Genomic DNA, 18,846 nt, shown 5'->3' on the forward strand with positions numbered 1-18,846 from the left:
GGCTGCCTTACAAATCTGTTCTGCTGAAGCACCATGTCGTGCTGCCCATGAAGGACCTACCTTGTGTGTAGAGTGAGCAGAGACATTAGCCGGAGTAGGGAGAATAAGATTCTGAAATTACCATTCGGAGCCATCTTCCCAGCGTCTGTTTACTAGCAGGTCATCCTCTTCTATGAAATCTGTAGAGGATGAAGAGAGAATCTGTTTTTCTGGCATTAGTACGATCTACGTAGATTCTTAACGCCCGGTCCACGTCCAGCGACGCTTCTCCCACAGAAAGTCCCGATACCTGAAAAGCTGGGACTACAATCTCCTCGTTAAGGTGAAACTTTGAAACCACCTTCGGAAGATAACCAGATCTAGTTCTGAGAACTGCCTTATCTGGAAAAAATAAAAAAAGGAGACTTACACGACAGTGCTCCTAAACCTGACACTCTTCTAGCGGACGCCATTGCCAGTAGAAAGAGCACTTTAGTCGTCAACCATTTAAGATCTGCTCTCTTAAGTGGTTCAAACGGAGGTCCCTGAAGGATTTTAAGAACTAGATTCAAATCCCAGGGAGCTGCAGGAGGAACAAACGGAGGTTGAATATGTAAAACTCCCTGAAAGAAAGTACGCACATCATGTAAGTCAGCAATCTTTCTCTGAAACCATACAGTTAATGCTGATACTTGAACTCTCAAGGAAGCTACTTTCAACCCCTTATCCAATCCTGCTTGAAGGAAATCCAAAATCCTGGATACTTTAAAAGATCTTGGATTCAAACTTTTTTCACTACACCAATGAATATAGGCTTGCCTTATTCGATGATAAATACGAGCTGAAGAAGGATTTCTTGCTCTAAGCATAGTTTGAATCGCTTGCTTTGAAAATCCTCTAGCTTCTAGGATAGAGGTCTCAATAGCCACGTCGTCAAAGACAGATGATCTAGATGGCTGTGATAACAAGGACCCTGCATTAGTAGATCTGGACGTTGAGGGAGCAGTATTGGAGCTTCCACAGACATCCTTAGTAGATCTGTGTAACAATGCCTTCTGGGCCAAGCTGGAGCTATTAGAATTATGGCTCCCTTTGCTTGCTTTATTTTTCTCACTACCCTGGGTAACAGGGAGATTGGAGGAAACAGATATGCCAGATGAAACTTCCAATTCACTGACAGTGCATCTACAAGGATCGCTCCAGGATCCTTTGTTCTTGATCTGTATAATGGAACTTTGTTGTTCAGACGAGATGCCATGAGATTTATCTCTGGCAGACCCCATCTGTTTAATATGGTCTGAAACACTTCTGGGTGTAATGCCCATTCGGTTTCCTGAATGGTGTGTCGACTGAGAAAAACTGCTTCCCAGTTCAGTACTCCTGGAACAAACACTGCTGACAATGCTGGAAGATTGAGCTCTGCCCACCTTAGTAAGTGAGTTACTTCCTCCACCAGTCTTTTGCTGCGAGTTCCTCCCTGATGATTGAGGTACGCTACTGCTGTTGCATTGTCTGAGCGGATTTGGACTGGACTTCATTGCAAACTGTCCTTTGCCTGAACTAGAGTCATATATATATAGCCCTCATTTTCAACAGATTTATTGGCAGGCAACTTTCTTTTATGGTCCATTTTCCCTGGAACTAAAGGCTTTCGAACACTGCTCCCCAGCCCTGAAGACTGGCATCTGTTGTCAGGACTTGCCATTCCTTTATCCAAAAGGGTCTCCCCTTGTTTAACTGGCTCGTCTGTAGCCACCAAGCTAGAGACCTTTTTACGTTTACCGGGAGATTTATCATGTGGGTTTTTTTATTTTTTTTATTATTGTCTGATAATTTCCGTTCCATTTGGTCAGAATAAGGTGATGTAGAGGCCTGGAGTGGAATTGTGCATATTCCACCATGTCGAAGGTTGACACCATCGGACCCAACAGTCACATTGCTGCATGGACTGACGTTGTCTGACTGTGCAACGACTCCTGAGACATTACCTGCACCTTGGATATCTTTTTCTCTGGTAAGAAAATTCTCTGTAGACCTGAGTCCAATATGGCCCCCAAATGAACCATCCTTTGTGACGGATTCAGAGACAACCTTTCCCAGTTTATGAGCCACCCGTGTCTTTGTATACAAACTATTGTCTGTTGAAGATGGCTCAAAAGTAATTCCTGCGATTGTGCTAGGATAAAAAAATAGTCAAGGTATGGAAAAATTCTTATCCCCTGCTTGCGGAGATAAGCTGCCATAACCATCATAATTTTGGTAAACACCCTGGGTGCTGTTGCTTGCCCGAAGGGCAAAGCTTGGAACTGAAAATGTTGCAAACCTGACGTAATATTGATGTGACCGTGCTATGGGCACATGTAGGTAAGCATCCTGTATATTTAGAGATACCATGTAATCTCCCGGTTCCATGGCCAAAACTATGGAGCGTAAAGTCTCCAGGTGGAACCCAAATGTATTTGTTTAACATTCTGAGATTGAGGATTGGTCAGAACGACCCATTTGGTTTCTGAATCAAGAAAAGATTGGAGTAAAAACCCTGTCCCCGTTGTGTTGGGGTACTGGGACAATTACACCAGACTGAAGCAATTTCTGAACTGCTTCTTGCAAGGCCCTGGCTTTCGATTCTATTCGAGACGGGCTGGTGCAAAAAAACTTCTGAGGAGGCTGCCTCCTGAAGGGGAAACCATAACCGAGAGATACCACCTTCTGCACCCAAGCATCTGTCGTCAACTGATGCCATATGTGTGCAAATTGAAGGAGTCGGCCCCCAACCCTGGAATCCTCCAGGCGGAGGCCCGTACCCTCAGACTGATGGCTTCTGTTCTGGCTTGGAAGCTGGCCTTCTACTAGCCCATTGCTTCCTACCCCTGGCTTTATTGAACTGGGGTTGTTTAGACTCCTCTTTCGCTTTTGCTTTGCCTTGCTATCGAAATGGCCGAAATTTTGCACCCCTTAGGGTTATAACTAGCCGGAAATCTGACTTTTTTGGATTCAGCTTCCGATTCTAGAATATCTGTCAATTGTTTTCCAAACAAAATATCCACAGTGAAAGGCAACACTTCAAAAGCTTTCTTGGATTCTGCATCCGCTTTCCAAGTGCATAGCCAAACTGCTCTATGAGCAGCTACTGTCAAGGCCGATGCTTTAGAAGCAATCGTACCCATATCAATTGCTGCTTCTTCAAATATTGTGCAGCTTGCCTTATACGGCCTAGATAAGACTTCTGCTCCCTGGTAGGAGGGGAGAGGCCATTCTCTAGTTCCTCCCCCATTCTACCATTGCCCTTGCCATCCAGGCTAAAGCCATAGCATGCCTGGTCACTGCCCCTGAGAGAGAGAAAAAAAATAAAAATATATATATATATATATATATATTTTTTTTTTTTAAAGAAACTATTATTATTACATTTTATTTATAAGGCGCCACATGTGTTTCGCAGCGCCGTACAAAGGACAGTACAGGGGACAAAACATTGCATTACAGTAAATAAATAACAGAAATAGAGTACAGGTAACAGAGCACCACTCAAGACATAGTACAGCTAAGATGTAAGTATTGAGGGAGTGATCATCGTACTACTAGAGGCTGGTGGTCATAGATGAAGCTGAGCCTTTACTAGCAGGATAAAAATGGTCATTGAGTAGGGGAGAGCTGTGAGTGAAATGTGTTGAGACTAGGGCTTAGATAACAAGAGGAAAGAGGGCCCTGCTCTGAAGAGCTAACAATCTATTGGGGAGGGGCGACAGACAGATGACAAGAGGTTCAGGCAAGCGGGAGGTAGCCTGATGGCAGTATGCAAGCAAAGCTGAGATGTTCACGGCATGAGGCAGGGGGTGGATGCGCGGCTTCAGCTCTGGGTTATGCATTAGAAGGGTACGCTTTGATGAATAGGTGGGTTTTTAGAGCCCGTTTGAAGCTTTGCAAGGTTGGGGAGAGTCTAATGGAGCGGGGGAGTGCGTTCCACTGAAGGGGTGCAGCACGTGCAAAATCCTGAACTCGTGCATGGGAAGCAGTGACCAGGGCGGTGGAGAGGAGACGGTCATTAGTCGACCGTAGGGGGCGGGAGGGAGTATGAAGGGAAAGGAGGTTGGAGATGTAGGGAGCAGTGGAATTAGAGATGGCCTTGTATGTGAGGGTGAGGAGTTTGAAGAGGATTCTGTAGGGGAATGGGAGCCAGTGTAGATTTTGTTGAAGGGGAGTGGCAGATGTGGTGCGGCGGGAGAGGAAGATAAGCCTAGCTGCGGAGTTCAGGACAGATTGGAGGGGAGCAAGATGAGAGCAAGCGAGGCCAGTGAGGAGGACATTGCAGTAATCAAGTCGTGAGATGACCAGTGAGTGGATGATGAGTTTAGTTGCACTCTGGGAGAGATATGGCCTGATACGAGCAATGTTGCGTAGCTGGAAACGACAGGATTGTGCCAGAGCTTGGATGTGGGGTGCAAAGGAGAGGGAGGAGTCAAGAGTGACGCCCAGGCAGCGGAGTTGGGGAACGGGGGAGATGGTGGTGTTGTCAACAATGATGGAGATATTGGTTGGGGGTGTTGCTCTGGATGGGGGGGAAGATGATGAGTTCCGTTTTGTCCATGTTGAGCTTCTATCTGTGACATCATTTACTGAAGTAGACGGCAATGGTAAAATAGATTTACGCACAAGTCGAACAACATGTGCATCTACTCTAGGAGGAACTTCTCTTTTTGAACAGTCCGCAGCTGGAAAGGGATAGTAAGAATCCCTAAAACAGTTAAAGCTGCTCCAGGCCAGGCTTGAACTCACAACTTTTAGCATTGCTCAACAGATACCGTCTTATAAAGTACCACGCACTGCCATTGCATCACTGGAGCACTGTTTAAATACAGGTGTCTTAGATTTTGACACTGCTTTGGCTGGTTCTTCCAGAGACAGAATAGCCTTCATGCATCAATAAGGTCAGCTATATCTGATCATCATATCGGGTATTTGAATTCATCTTGTGTAGTCTGTAACATGGATGTATCTACCCTGGTTTTAATAGCCTGGCTATTTGTAAAAGCTGCTGGAAACCAAACCATAAGGAGGGAGTTGCATGTATGTAACCTATTCCCGGGGGTGGAACTGCAGGTGCTAATCTGCCAGCAATTGCAGACAAGGTCTGTGCGACCACACCCCTCTTGCAGGGCGTTGCCCCTCATAAGTAAGATACTGGGCTATTCCATGCAAAATCACTAAACCAGATAAGCATGTTAAGGGTGTAGGGCCCTGATAAAAGTATCCTGGTCACTTTTGCCTATCACAGACAAGGTAAATAATCAATTTTTACAAATACTACACTCTTGTTACTGAAAATCACTTATATAGATATAGAAGTGATATCAATCTGACTACAATCCGTGTATCTGATTTGAGGTTCAGAAACAATACTGACAGACATATAAAAGTCAGCCATCACACTAGCAGTCAGTCACATGTTAAATATTAGACATTGTCATATGAGAATATAATCACAAACATTACTTTACAAGTAAGTAGGAGTACAATTACTGTATTTGTGTTTTTATAACAGCTCTTATAACAAGTATTTCAGACATTATTATGCAGAAAACAACAGCACTGTACAGGCCTCATATGCAATGTGTACCAAAACTAACAATTCATACTAACAAGTAGAAAGAATTTTAGTACTGTATAACCCTTTCTCAGTAGAGTGGGATACAGGGAGACTCACCACACGTCCATGATCGCTCAATACGTTCGAAAGACGCTGAGTGGATTCAGACGCTACTAGTGTATACTGCCGCTCTGATAACTGATGAGAGACACAGAAGAAGCCCCGATGCATCCTGGGAGGCCAGAAAGCTCGTGACTGTTTGGTGCCATTTCTGCTGTCGCTCCGGCATATCCCAATGTTATCCTGTGGATAACCTGTGGACCCAGCCGGAGAAAGTACTTTTAGCCTTCTGTGCGGAAGGAGCCGTACTAGGTAGGCAAGCTGTTTTAGCCGTAGCCAGATCAGCCACAATCTTATTTAGGTCTTCTCCAAAGAGAATGTCTCCTTCCAGTGTTTTCTTGAAATCCAAATCCACCGACCAGGATCTCAACCACAGGATACGTCTGGCCAAGACGGATGCAGTAGCAGCCTTGGCCGCGAGCACCCCGGCATCGGAGGCCGCCTCCTTAAGGTACAGAGAAGCCGTGGCAATATATGAGACATTGTCGAGCATGCTCAGACGCGTCGGCAGACAGTTCCGCCTCGAGTTCCTGAGCCCATGCCTCAACAGCTTCAGCAGCCCAAGTCGCTGCAATCGTTGGCCTATGCACAGCCCCCGTTAGGGTATAAATCGCTTTTAAACAGCCCTCCACACGTCTATCTGTTGGTTCCTTCAGAGAGGTGACAGTAATTACCGGCAGAGCAGAGCAAACAACCATACGCGCCACATGAGAATCAACAGGCGGAGGGTTTTCCCAATTTTTACACACCTCCGTAGAGAGCGGATAGCGAGCCAACAGTCTCTTATTCGGTGTAAACTCTGTCCCCGGATTTTCCCAGGATTCCTGATGTATGTCAACCAGGTGTTTAGAGAAAGGTAAAACCTGTTTAACCACCTTCTTACGTTTAAACCTATCCGGTTTCTTGGAGACAGTTTCAGGCTCAGAATCATCAGACACTTGAAGAATGAGCCGAATCACCTCAATCAAATCCGGGACATCCACGGATGACTTTCCTTCCCCATCTGAAACGTCAGCGTCAGTGGGGTCAGTATATGCACCTTCCTCCTCGGAGGACGTGTTGGTTAAAGCCGTGGATTGGAAGGAGGTAATGGCTCGTTTAGAAGATGATTTAAGGCCCATATAGACGGGCAGATGCAGGAGAGATGTGTGCTGAGCGAACCGCTCAGCACACATCTCTCCCGCCGCTCAGCACAGCGCGATCTGTGCTGAGCGTGCGGGGGGAGCCGCTCACTTAACCCAGCGGGTGACGTGAGCGACCCGCTAAATTGGCCTGCACGGCAGGCCAATCTAGCAGCAGCGATAGCGATGCGCGGGGCTGCGCATCGCTATCGCTGTAAGGGGTACACACGGAGCGATCAGGCTTATATTCTAAGCAATCGAGTCAGATTGCTTAGAATATCGCTCCGTGAGTACCCCCCTTAAGTCTTAGGCAGGCGAGAGTGAGACTTAGATTTAGTCATAGATTGGTTCAAATGCTGCAGCTGAGTGGAAAGCTGATCCGCCCATGGCGGGTTCACAGCAGGGACCATAAACTGCTGCAGTGGCACAGGTGGTCCCACAGGGGGCGTCTATTTAGTAACAAGCGTGCTTAGCACTGTGGGAATGTAGCCCAAGGCGGATCCTGTGATGCCCCAAGCGCTACTGACCCACCGGGGGGTAATAAACCGCCTGAACCTGAACTCTCAGCTACTAAATTATCCTCTGTTGCGTCAGCGGCCTCACTACCACGCAGTGTGGGAGAGGCCCCAACGTCAGTGCCACGTGTAGCAGACATAACTATGTGCACAATAATGGGCAACCCGGTACAAGGTGTAGCAGCACTATACCTAGCAAGAACACTCAGACGGCACAGGCCGGAGGTTCAATAGATATAGAATATACGGTGACTATAAATCACAAGCAAAAATACCCTGACAGTATCTTTTGTGATATAATCCTACATTGAAAATAGCAAAAACCTGAAACACTTGGCCCCCTCAGGTATAGCAATATAGGAATAGGACGCTGAGTGAAATACCCTGCAATAAGGCAACCACGCAGCAGCTACATGCACACACACAGATATATAGTCACAAATGTACCATGCAGATATTATGTACCATAAACTGCACTGGACTAGCAATACAAAGTAATACTCAGTATGGCTATATGTGATAACAATAGATATAACAAACACAGTAAGCACTGGATGTATATCCCAGGGTGTTTGTACCACACAACCCTGAAGGTATGCACTCTTTCTTAACTAACACAGTCCCAGTGACAGGTAGAATACTCAAGTGTCCTGTAGGAAGCACAGCACTGGCAGTCAGGCGGTTCCACAGAGGAGAATTTGCCCCAGCAATCCCAGGAACAGCAAGGCTCAAGCTGAAATTGCCGCTGACCAGGAGTGAAGGAGAAGGAGGCAGCTCCAGGGCGGGAACATTGTAGAAATGGCACCCTGGGGCTGGGGGGAGGGGCCTCAGGTCCGACCTGCTCCCCCTGCTGGCATCCCCACCGGGTATGCGGGCAGAATATAAAACGGGGGAATTATACTAAATCCCCCTGACCTGTGCCCTGAATAATACCCTGGTGGCTAGTGGAGCAAGCTGCCCAGTAATCAGTGCGCGCGCGAGCCGCCTCCTACGGCCGCGCTGGATCACGGCAAAGGAGCCCCTTACCTCCCCCTTTGTCTGTGGCCCCAGAGACGGCGGCGTGTGTGACTCACAGTTAGAAGAAGAAGCCTCCGTCTCCGCTGCAGTGACCCGGCAACTCCGTTGCGGGAGTATATAGCGTCGCTGGGGGCGATGGAGCTGCACACTGAAAAGTCTCTAAGACTTTACCAGCAGCAGCCCTTGAAGTCTTCAAACAGAATCCACTGTTCAGTCTATTATAATTACTTTGAAAAATGCTGTTTAAGGCAGCCACCTGTAAAGTGCCTGCATACTGCAAGGCACCAACTTACAAACTGAGCTCACTGGCATGGAGGCGGGGTTAGAGAGGAGGCGGCACTGTGCATCTTGGGAACAGTCATAAGCTTTGAGCCTGTTGGTGCATCTGATCAAGATCCTACTCTACACCCCGATGTAATTCCTTGTGGAGCCCAGTGTACCGTGTGTGTGTGTGTTGTAACTGGGGAAGTGATCCCTATTGGATGGGCTGTGCTCCCAGTGGTGATGTGCCTTGGAGCAAACTGCTGGTGAAGCGCAGCCTGTGCATGAGAGAGAAGAGGAGGAGCAGCAGCTGTGTGCGCGCAGTCTGTCAGTGTGCAGCTCATGTGGAAGGAGCATGATCTGCAGCAGGTGGATGTGATCTGAGCCGGTAATAGTTGACCGAGGTGGGGTGGAAGCGCTGTGCCTGCTAGTTGTAATTGTGCAGGCGGGTGGGGGGGTGCCACTAGCCGCTTGATCACTGCTTGCGACAGTGATCGGGACATCCCGGGGAGGATCCGTGGATACAGAGATGCAGGGAGACCACTCTGAGACTGGCGGATGCTGTAACAAACTGTCAGCAGCCGCCAACTGGGCGTTTCTGACTGGTCGCATCAGATGCAACCATGTCAGGGAAAGCTCAAGCCTGGTGTGGTCGCATCTGATGTGACCATGCCAGGCAAGTGGTTAAAGATGGGGGAACAAAGCGGGGCAGCATGATGTATGTAATGCAACCTTGCCAGGTAACACACTCCTGGCTGTGCTTGCATCACATATGTTAGTGACAGGCAAGTGGTTAAAATCTAAAACAACTTGTGACAAGATTCTCTAAACAGAGGTCACCTTTCAATATTTACAGCAAAGGTATATTTCATTCCCTAACTTACCTCCATTACCAGCTGATGAGCACGTGACACCAAAGTCAGTCCATTGGCATGGTTGAAAGTTTCTGAAATATCCTGCCCAAATGTGTAACCAGCACCTCGTGGGGAAATACCCCAACCACCACGATCATCTGGATCAGACCACAAAAGGTCACACATTGGCCCCTAGAAAAGAAATATTCATTAATTATTTTGTGACTAGAAAAGACATTATTAAGACACTGATTAAAAGCATCAATTAGCACGTATTCCATGGGCCAATATTGAATTCCCCTTGAGTTTTCCAAACTAGTAATAATAAAAATAAAATAAAAACCCCACTTATTATACCACCTGCCTAAAATTGTGTAGCTACCCCTTGAGCTGACAAAACAACTCTGATCCCATGAGGCATGGACTCCACCACCTCTGAAGGTGTCCTGTGGAATCTAGTATTAGCAGCAGATACTTTAAGTGCCAGGTGGAGCCTCCATGGTTTGTACTTGTTTATCCAGCACATCCCAAGATTCTTGTTTGGACTGATATTTGGGGAGTTTAGAGGCCAAGTCAACGCCTTCAACTCTGTCATGTTCCTAAAACCATTCCTGAAATTTTTTTTGCAGTGTGGCAAGGTGCATTATCCTGCTGAAAGAGGTCACCGCCACCGTACATGACTGTCTACATCAGAGGTGGCCAAAAGGTAGATCGCGATCTAATGATGTCACCTGTGATGTGATGATCCTGGGCGCTAGTTGGATCCAGCCGGCGGTGGCGACGACAGGAGAAGCAGCCAGCGGGAGGCCATGCAGCGTGAAAGAGGGAGCCGTGACAGGGAGGACTGAAGCTAGGCAGCGTGACAACTTGTCAGGTAAGTTATGCAAAGGGGGGTTCCTTCACAAGTGGAGGGATGATCTGCAAAGGGAGGGGGGAATCTGCACAGAGCGTGGTATCTTCATATAAAGGTTTTTTTATTTTTTTATTTACACAAGGGGGAAATCTGCAAAGGGTGGAGAACCTGCACAGGGCGGATTATTGTACAGGGGGCTATTATGCTGGGGCCTGGGGGGGGGGGGGGAGGAGATCTGCACAAGAGAGGGGGGGGGGGTAAGGGGAGAGAAATCTGCACAAGAGAGGGGGGGGGGGTAAGGGGAGAGAAATCTGCACAAGAGGGGGGGGGGGGGGGGGGGAGAGAAATCTGCACAAGAGGGGAGAATTCTGCACAACGGTGGGTGGGGGGACCTGCACAACGGGGGGGAAATCTGCACAAGGGGGGGGGAATCTGCACAGGGGGGGGGGGGGGAATGGGGAATCTGCACAAGAAGGGGGGGGAATCTGCACAAGAAGGGGGGGGAATCTGCACAAGAAGGGGGGGGGGGATCTGCACAAGAAGGGGGGGGAAATCTGCACAAGAAGGGGGGGAAATCTGCACAAGAAGGGGGGGGAAATCTGCACAAGAAGGGGGGGGAAATCTGCACAAGAAGGGGGGGGGAAATCTGCACAAGAGGGGGGGGAATCTGCACAAGAGGGGGGGGGGGAATCTGCACAAGAGGGGGGGGGGAATCTGCACAAGAGGGGGTTATTTGACATTGTCATTCTTAATTCTATTTTTAAATGTGCGTATTATTATTGGTGCTGTTATTTTATGGCATCATTATTAACGCTATTTTTACATGTGAGCGTTATTATTGGTGTTATTTGACGCCGGTAGATCATCTGAAAGTAAGTGAACAAAAAGTAGATCCCAGGTCCCAAAAGTCCGGCCATCCCTGATCTGCATGATGTAAAAGAAAATGTGACTCATCGGGCCAGGCAATCATCTTCCATTGCTCCATGGTCATAATCGGACACTCGCGTGCCAACTGTATGCACTTTCGGCAGCAGACAGGGGTCTGCATGGTCATTCGGACCGGTCTGCAGCTACACAGCAAGCTGCAGTGCACTGTGTGTTCTGACACCTTTCTATCACAGCTAACATTATCTTTTTCAGGGATTGTGCTACAGTAGCTCTCTCCGAGATCAGACCAGAAGGCTAGCTTACGCCTCGAGTGCCCATGACCCTGTTACTGGTTCACCGGTTATCCTTTGTTGGATCGCTTTTGGTAGTATAAACCACTGCATATCAGAAACACCACACAAGAAATTACCTGAAACCTCAAGCTAAATTTCAGTTCTGCAATGGATATTTAATACAATTACATATAAATACATCCAACCATATACCTCATGGGGAACTTCCTGTAGGCGATCCAAAGCACGGATGTGATCCAGCGTATCGATAGATGGTGAGAGACCTCCATGAAGACAGAAAATCTAAAATAAAAAAAAATAAAAAAGTGTGCATATTTTTTTTTTGTGGTGCCTAGTTTTATTGACACCCAATATAAAAGCAATGGTAAACAAAATCTAGTAAAATTCAGGAGCCTATCAGTCGATTCTAGAAGGATCTTTAAAGTAGCTAGGAAACGTGCTTTCCTGCATCTATTACTGTGAATAGTCTGACACCCAATATTTAGGTAACAGCATTAGCTACCTGGCTTCTGGAATTTGTCCAGCCCTATATTAAATAATGCATTATCCTTCCTGATTTATATAGCACCACCATATTACGCAGCAATTATATAAAGAATGCTTAATCATTCACATCAGCTCCTGCCCCAGTAAATCTAAATTCCCAACACACAAACAAAATTAAAATGAGTTACTGTATATATCTTATGGCATACATATTTATTAGACTGACTCAAAGTGAGAGGCGGTAGAAAAGCTTACATTTTAGCATACCAAAAACCATTTGAAAGAGCAAAATGTAAAAAATGATTTCATGCCCTGAACTTGTCAAGGCAATTTAAAAACCAAAAAAGATGCCAAACGTCATTGCTATGACCACTTAGAATAAGAGCAAAACCCATGCCTTTTCATGTTTTAAATAGAGAACACAATACCAGACTTGCAAAACACTTGAAATACTTTTTACTGCCAATTCTCTGAAAATGACTGATGGTTAGCATTGTTTATTAAGTTTGCCTCAAAAATCTGCCCAGAACTGAACATCTTAAACAAAAAAGGTCAAAGGTCATACATTAATTTCAAAACAATCCCATCCAACCTAAAACAAAAATCAATGATTTGACATTTCCATGTGCTGTTTAGGGTACAATTTTTTTTATCAAACTGCTTACCAACAGATGTCAACCCTGCCAAACACAAAACAGGATTTTGGTACTTACCGATAAATCCCTTTCTCTGAGTCCATTGGGGACGCTGGAGTTCTGTACCATGGAGTATAGATTGGGTGATCAGGAGAGCAGGCACCTTAAATCTTTTAGTGTGTGTGACTGGCTCCTCCTCCGCCTCTACACCCCTCCCCAGACCTGTACATGGGATTGTTATATATACACAGATATAGCTATATATACATAGGATAGCAATATATCGTAACACACATCTGAGCAGTCACACCCAGGCTTAGAACCGAAGACCAGTTCTTGAAGGCATCCACTGCACATATAGAGTTATGTACGGTTGCCAAATAACCAAAGAGGAAACCTTGTAAACAGTTAAAACAATACTGTCTAAAGCTGGGCTTGAACCCAGGACTCTGATTACTAGACTTCAGCTTTAGCCTGCTGAGTCACAAGATCTCATTATATAACCACACTGCCGGAAGAGAGCAGCTCAGAGTGGGCGTCCAGCGTCACTCATGGACTCAGAGAAAGGGATTTATTGGTAAGTACCAAAATAGGGGACGCTGGAGTTCTGTACCATGGGGACGTCCCAGAGCTTCCCAAACGGGCGGGAGAGCGCTGAGAATTCCGGAAAACTGCACTGTTAAGCTAAGACTCAAGGCCACAACCAAGAGAACTGTGGAACGTGCCAAAAGAATGGCAGGTAACCGAAGATGCAGTATGACCCAGAGTCAACCTATACAGTGACCCACCCAGACTACTGGGAGACATATCGTACCAATATCCCTGCCAGTGAGCCAGACCTCAAGGTAAGGCTAGCCAGGCAGGCATAGAAAGAAACATGGAGCCATCATGGTTTCACAAAAAACTAAAGCTATAATCGAGACCCAAAGGCATATAGACTGCAGAGACCAGTCCGAACTAAGTCGAAAAGGTGAACGCCAACACCGCTCTGTTGCCTTATAGGTAATTGTCCGCACTCAGTATAATATTAGGGCAATGGATATTGTCTGAATTAAAATATAATTCATTATAAATAGGTGATGTCACCATAGTGAATAGTATAGTGGATATATATATAGTAAGGAATAGATATGAAATAAGTTTGAATGTATGAGGTAATGTGTAGCTGATTTAAGAGATTAGGTTTGTGTATATGTTTATATAGATATACTGTATATATTTGTATTTTACAGTAAGATTAAGAGTCATTGTGGCCTGACCAGGTATTATGCCATAAATTATAATAGGTATGTGACAGAGCTCTGTTGGTAATTGGAATTGACAGGTGTGCTTACAGTAGATCAGAATCAAGATTTGCAATACCTTTGGCAATTATAAAACTGGTTTGTCTATTGTCCAGTAGAGGTTAAAGCTAGGGACCATAAATTAACTACTACGAAAAGAGATCACATCCATTGATAAAACATGGTGCAACCCACCCCAGGAAAACCTGTCAATACAACAGAACTTTGGATGAAAAGACATTCCAGATTTTACAATACAATACCTGCTTAAGGCAGGGTGGACACCACACTTGACACCATGCCTCCGTGAACAGGACACGAGAGCCCAGTTCAATGTTTGTTTTATTACACTTTGGAATCTGGCAAACCTATAATTTTCTTTTGCACTGAGAACTATGAGAATATGATAGTTTGAATTGGTAAAATATAGGATAAAAGGAGCAGACTTTAGCTAGGAGTTAGAAGGAGGAAGGAGAGTCAGGAGGAGAAGTCATGAAGGAGAGAACATGCAGAAGGAAAGGATCTGTAACTTGCAAGTATACACTTTATGTTAGTAATTGAATCTGTTTGTGAAACTTAGGTCATGTTGTTTTATGTTATATAACTAAGGAAGCATAGCTAAATATTAGTATATATCACTACTGTGTATATCTTATTCTGTACGATTTGATCTGCCTGTAAATAATCCTATAAAAGGAGCAGTAATATTCAAGCTTGAACTCTCTTTAAGGAATCTTAACTTCATAATTTCATAAGTCATATGTATAAGGACTGCATATATTTATCAGCCACGTAGTAAGCCTGACATAATATATTTGCAGATATATATGACAAACGCATATTAATTAAAATATATCCATATATTAATAACCATATATGATATATTAAATATTAATATTCATAAATATGATTCCATAAATCAATAGCTCTGAACCAAGAGCTGAATGTCCGGTAGGGTGCTTCATAGAGAAGACAGACAAGGAAAACTCTGCCTTAAAGAATATGAAGAGACCTGCTGTGCCACTCAGGCCACATATGCCGTCCGATAGGAGCGGGATACCTGGACTAAAGGCGGCTCGCATACACAGATGCGGCAGAGTAACACCACGGAAAGATGTATGTTCGTGTTAGGAAAGTACACTGTATGTTGCATAAAATGAGAGAGCCCAACCTGCTGAGTCCCCAGAGTTTACACTGCTTGAGTAAACAGGGAAGGAACATAAAGACAGTGAACCCCCAGGATAACTGGCAAAACCACAGAGCAGACAGGGTCTGCCTGGTTAAGGTCCCCCACTAGAGTTGACGGCGACCCCACCTGTATACTATCTGTTAGAAAGTTTGTATAGAAAATCCCCGTCACTTAAGGAAGGATTTGGCTGTTGGAAGGACTATGGTCGATAAGAGTATATGGAATCTAAATCGGTGTATTCCTACTCCTAAGAGTATGCAACAATAGGGTATAGTCTGACCAGACTTATCACCCACTCTCCAAAAAAAAGGAAGGAAGCGAGGTGACCCAACCCCATTCAATATTCCCAGAAAACAGGACATCGATGTCCAAACCGAAAATGATACCTGCACAGGCTCGGAGAGACCAAAAAAGGAGATTTATGGTAAGAATTTACCATTGTTAAATCTCTGAGAGGTACACTGGATTCCACAGGGAATAACATCGGGGTGTACAGTGTGATCTTGATACGAGACACCAGCAGGCTAAAAGCTTTGACTGTTCCCAGGATGCATAGCGCCGCCTCCTCTATATCCCCGCCTCCAGGCACTGGAGCTCAGTTTTGTTAACCAGTCCAATGCAGTAGCAGGTAAGAGAGACAACAACAGTTAGTAGCCACATACACTACATTCTCATGACAGGAGAAGGTACCAGCGGCTAATGCCATACGAACCCAAAGAAGCTAAGTGCGTCAGGGTGGGCGCCCTGTGGATTTCACTGTACCTCGCAGAAAGAATTAACAAAGGTAAGTTCTTACCATAAATATTATTTTCTGCAGCGGGGTACACTGGTATTCCACAGGGATTAACATCGGGGATGTCCTAAAGCACTTCCTTATGGGAGGGGACGCACTGTAGCAGGCACAAGAACCCGGCGTCCAAAGGAAACATCCTGGGAAGCTGCGGTATAGAAGGCATAGAACCTAAAAAAAGTTGTCCCTGAGGACCCTTGAGACCCTTCTAGCTGAAGCAATCGCCAGCAAGAAAAGGACCTTAAGGGAAAGCCACTTAAGGTCAGCAAAGGCAAAAGGCTCAAACGGAGACTCTTGCAAGGCCTCCAAAACCACCGACAAGACCCAAGGGGCCATAGGTGGTACATAAGGAAGCTGAATCCGCAATACACCCTAAGTGAATGTATGGACATCAGGTAGGGTAGCAATATTTCTCTGAAACCAAACCTGCAAGGCAGAGATGTGAACCTTGAGGGAGGCCAGACTCAGGCCTAAGTCCAGGCCTTGTTGTAGAAAGGCCAATAGTTTGGCCGTACTAAACTTGAAAACCTCATGATTGTGAGACGCACACAAAGTAAAGTAAGCATTCCAAACCCTATGGTAGATCCGCGCAGAAGCCGGCTTAGGGGCCTTCAACAGTTTGAACGACCGCATCAGAAAAACCCTTGGCCCTCAGGACAGAAGCCTCAAGGGCCGTGCCGTCAAAGCCAGATGGGCCAAATCCTGGTAAATGCAAGGGCCCTGATCGTTGTGGAAGTAGAAGGGGACGATCCCACGAGAAACCCAGTAGATTGGAGAACCAGTGCCGTCTGGACCACGCTGGAGCGACCAGAAGCAGGTTTCCTCCCTTCTTGCTTGAACTTCCGTATTACTCTGGGAAGGAGTGACACTGGAGGGAACACATACGGTAGCTGAAAGTTCCATGGAATTTGCCAGAGCGTCCATGAACGTAGCCTGAGGATCCCTTGTCCTTGCTCCGAAGACCGGAACCTTGTGATCGTGTCGAGACGCCATCAGTTCCACATCTGGAAGGCCCCACATGTCCACGAGAAGTTGAAACACCTCCAGATCGAGGCTCCACTCTCCGGGGTGTACTCCCTGACGACTGAGATAGGCCGCTTCCCAGTTCAGGACGCCCGGAATGAACACTGCGGATATGGCCGGCAGATGACTCTCCGCCCACTGACGAATCCGTGATACTTCCCTCATTGCCATGCAGCTTCGAGTGCCGCCTCGATGATTTATGTACGCCACCGTGGTGGCGTTATTTGACTGTACTTTAACAGGTCTGTTCTGTATTAGATGCTGGGCCATTGTCAACGCATTGAACACTGCCCACATTTCCAGAATATTGATTGGGAGCAGAGACTCCTCCTTGGTCCACCGAACCTGAAGAGAGTGTTGTTCCAACACCGTGCCCTAACCGCTCAGACTGGCATCAGTCGTCAGGAGGATCCAGTTGGATATCCAGAAGGGATGGCCCCTGCTCAATTGTTGGTCCTGAAGCCACCAGCTCAGTGACAGGCGGACCTCTGGAGACAATGAGATCATGTGAGATATGATACGATGAGGCAGGCCGTCCCACTTGGTCAGAATTAACTTCTGCAGAGGGCGAGAGTGGAATTGAGCATACTCCACCATGTCGAAAGCAGACACCATGAGATCTATAGCACTTGCATTGCCGAATGTATCGACACTTGCGGACGAGATAGGAAGCATTGAATCCTGTCCTGAAGTTTCAGGACTTTCTCCTGAGACAAGAACAACCGTTGGTTGCGAGTGTCCAATAACGCTCCCAGATGTAACATGTTCCGAGCAGGAACCAGGGAGGATTTCTTCCAGTTGATCAGCCACCCGTGGGCTTTCATGCACTGGACCATCAGATCGAGATGACACAGGAGAAGTTCTGGGGAATTCGCCAGGATCAACAAATCGTCCAAGTACGGTAGGATCCTGACCCCTTGACACCAGATGTAGCCGTCGTGACCGCCATAACTTTGGTGAAAAACTCGGGGGAGCCGTTGTCAAACCAAAGGGTAACGCCCGAAAATTGGTAATAAAGGTTGCCCACCGCAAACCTCAGGTACTGCTGATGAGATACTGCAATAGAAATATATAGGTAGGCATCCTGTATGTCCAGGGAGACCATATAATCCTCAGGCTTCATGGCCAGAACAATAGAGCGCAGAGTTTCCATACGAAACTTGGAGATCCGCACATGCTTGTTCAAGGACTTCAGATTCAGAATGGGCCGCGAGGACCCGTTCGGCTTCGGGACTAGGAAGAGCGGTGAATAGTACCCCTTGCCTCTGAGCCAGAGGCACCTGTACTACCACGCCTGTGGTCAGGAGAGACTGTACCACCGAGTGCAAAGTGTTGTTTCTGCCAGATCCAGATGCACATCTGTCAGGCTAAATCGATGAAGGGGGACAAATCTTGAAGGGTATGGCGTAACCTCGAGCAACGATTTCCCTCACCCAGGTCACAGAAGTGGTCATCAACCATTCCTGGGCAAAACCTAAAGTCGGCCCTCCACCCTGGGATCCCCCAGAGGGAGGCCCACCCCGTCATGCGGCAGGCTTGTCAGTTTTGGAAGCTGGCTGACGGGCGGCCCAGGCACGCTTCAGTCTGGGCTTGGCAGGTCTGGAAGCAGGAGTTTGCTTTGGGTACACCTGACCACATGCTTTTCCTGGTGGATGAAAGGGCAGAGGGAAAGTACTTTTTGCCTTCTGTGTGGAAGGAGCAGTACTAGGTAGGCAAGCTGTTTTAGCAGTAGCCAGATCAGCCACAATCTTATTGAGGTCTTCTCCAAAGAGAATGTCTCCCTTGAAAGGAATCACCTCCAGGGTTTTCTTGGAATCCATATCCACCGACCAGGATCTCAACCTAAGGATACGTCTGGCAAAGACGGACGTAATAGTAGTTTGGCCGCCAGCACCCCGGCATCGGAGGCCGCCTCCTTAAGGTACAGAGAAGCCGTGGTAATATATGAGAGA

At 46.6% G+C, this 18,846-nt stretch overlaps 1 protein-coding gene across 1 annotated transcript in view; it reads right to left on the reverse strand.

Annotated features, from left to right (window-relative positions):
• The window catches only part of PPP2CB (protein phosphatase 2 catalytic subunit beta), a 179,082-nt gene that overhangs the window by 28,334 nt on the left and 131,902 nt on the right, over positions 1-18,846 (reverse strand). Inside the window, exons 4-5 of the mRNA XM_063920016.1 lie at positions 11,681-11,770; positions 9,485-9,646 (exon numbers count right to left, since the gene is read on the reverse strand). Of these exons, the coding sequence (XP_063776086.1) occupies positions 9,485-9,646; positions 11,681-11,770 (252 nt within the window). The remainder of the gene's footprint in view (positions 1-9,484; positions 9,647-11,680; positions 11,771-18,846) is intronic.

The sequence above is a fragment of the Pseudophryne corroboree genome, chromosome 1, assembly GCF_028390025.1.
Source record: "Pseudophryne corroboree isolate aPseCor3 chromosome 1, aPseCor3.hap2, whole genome shotgun sequence".
In the NCBI taxonomy this organism is placed as follows: Eukaryota; Metazoa; Chordata; class Amphibia; order Anura; family Myobatrachidae; genus Pseudophryne; species Pseudophryne corroboree.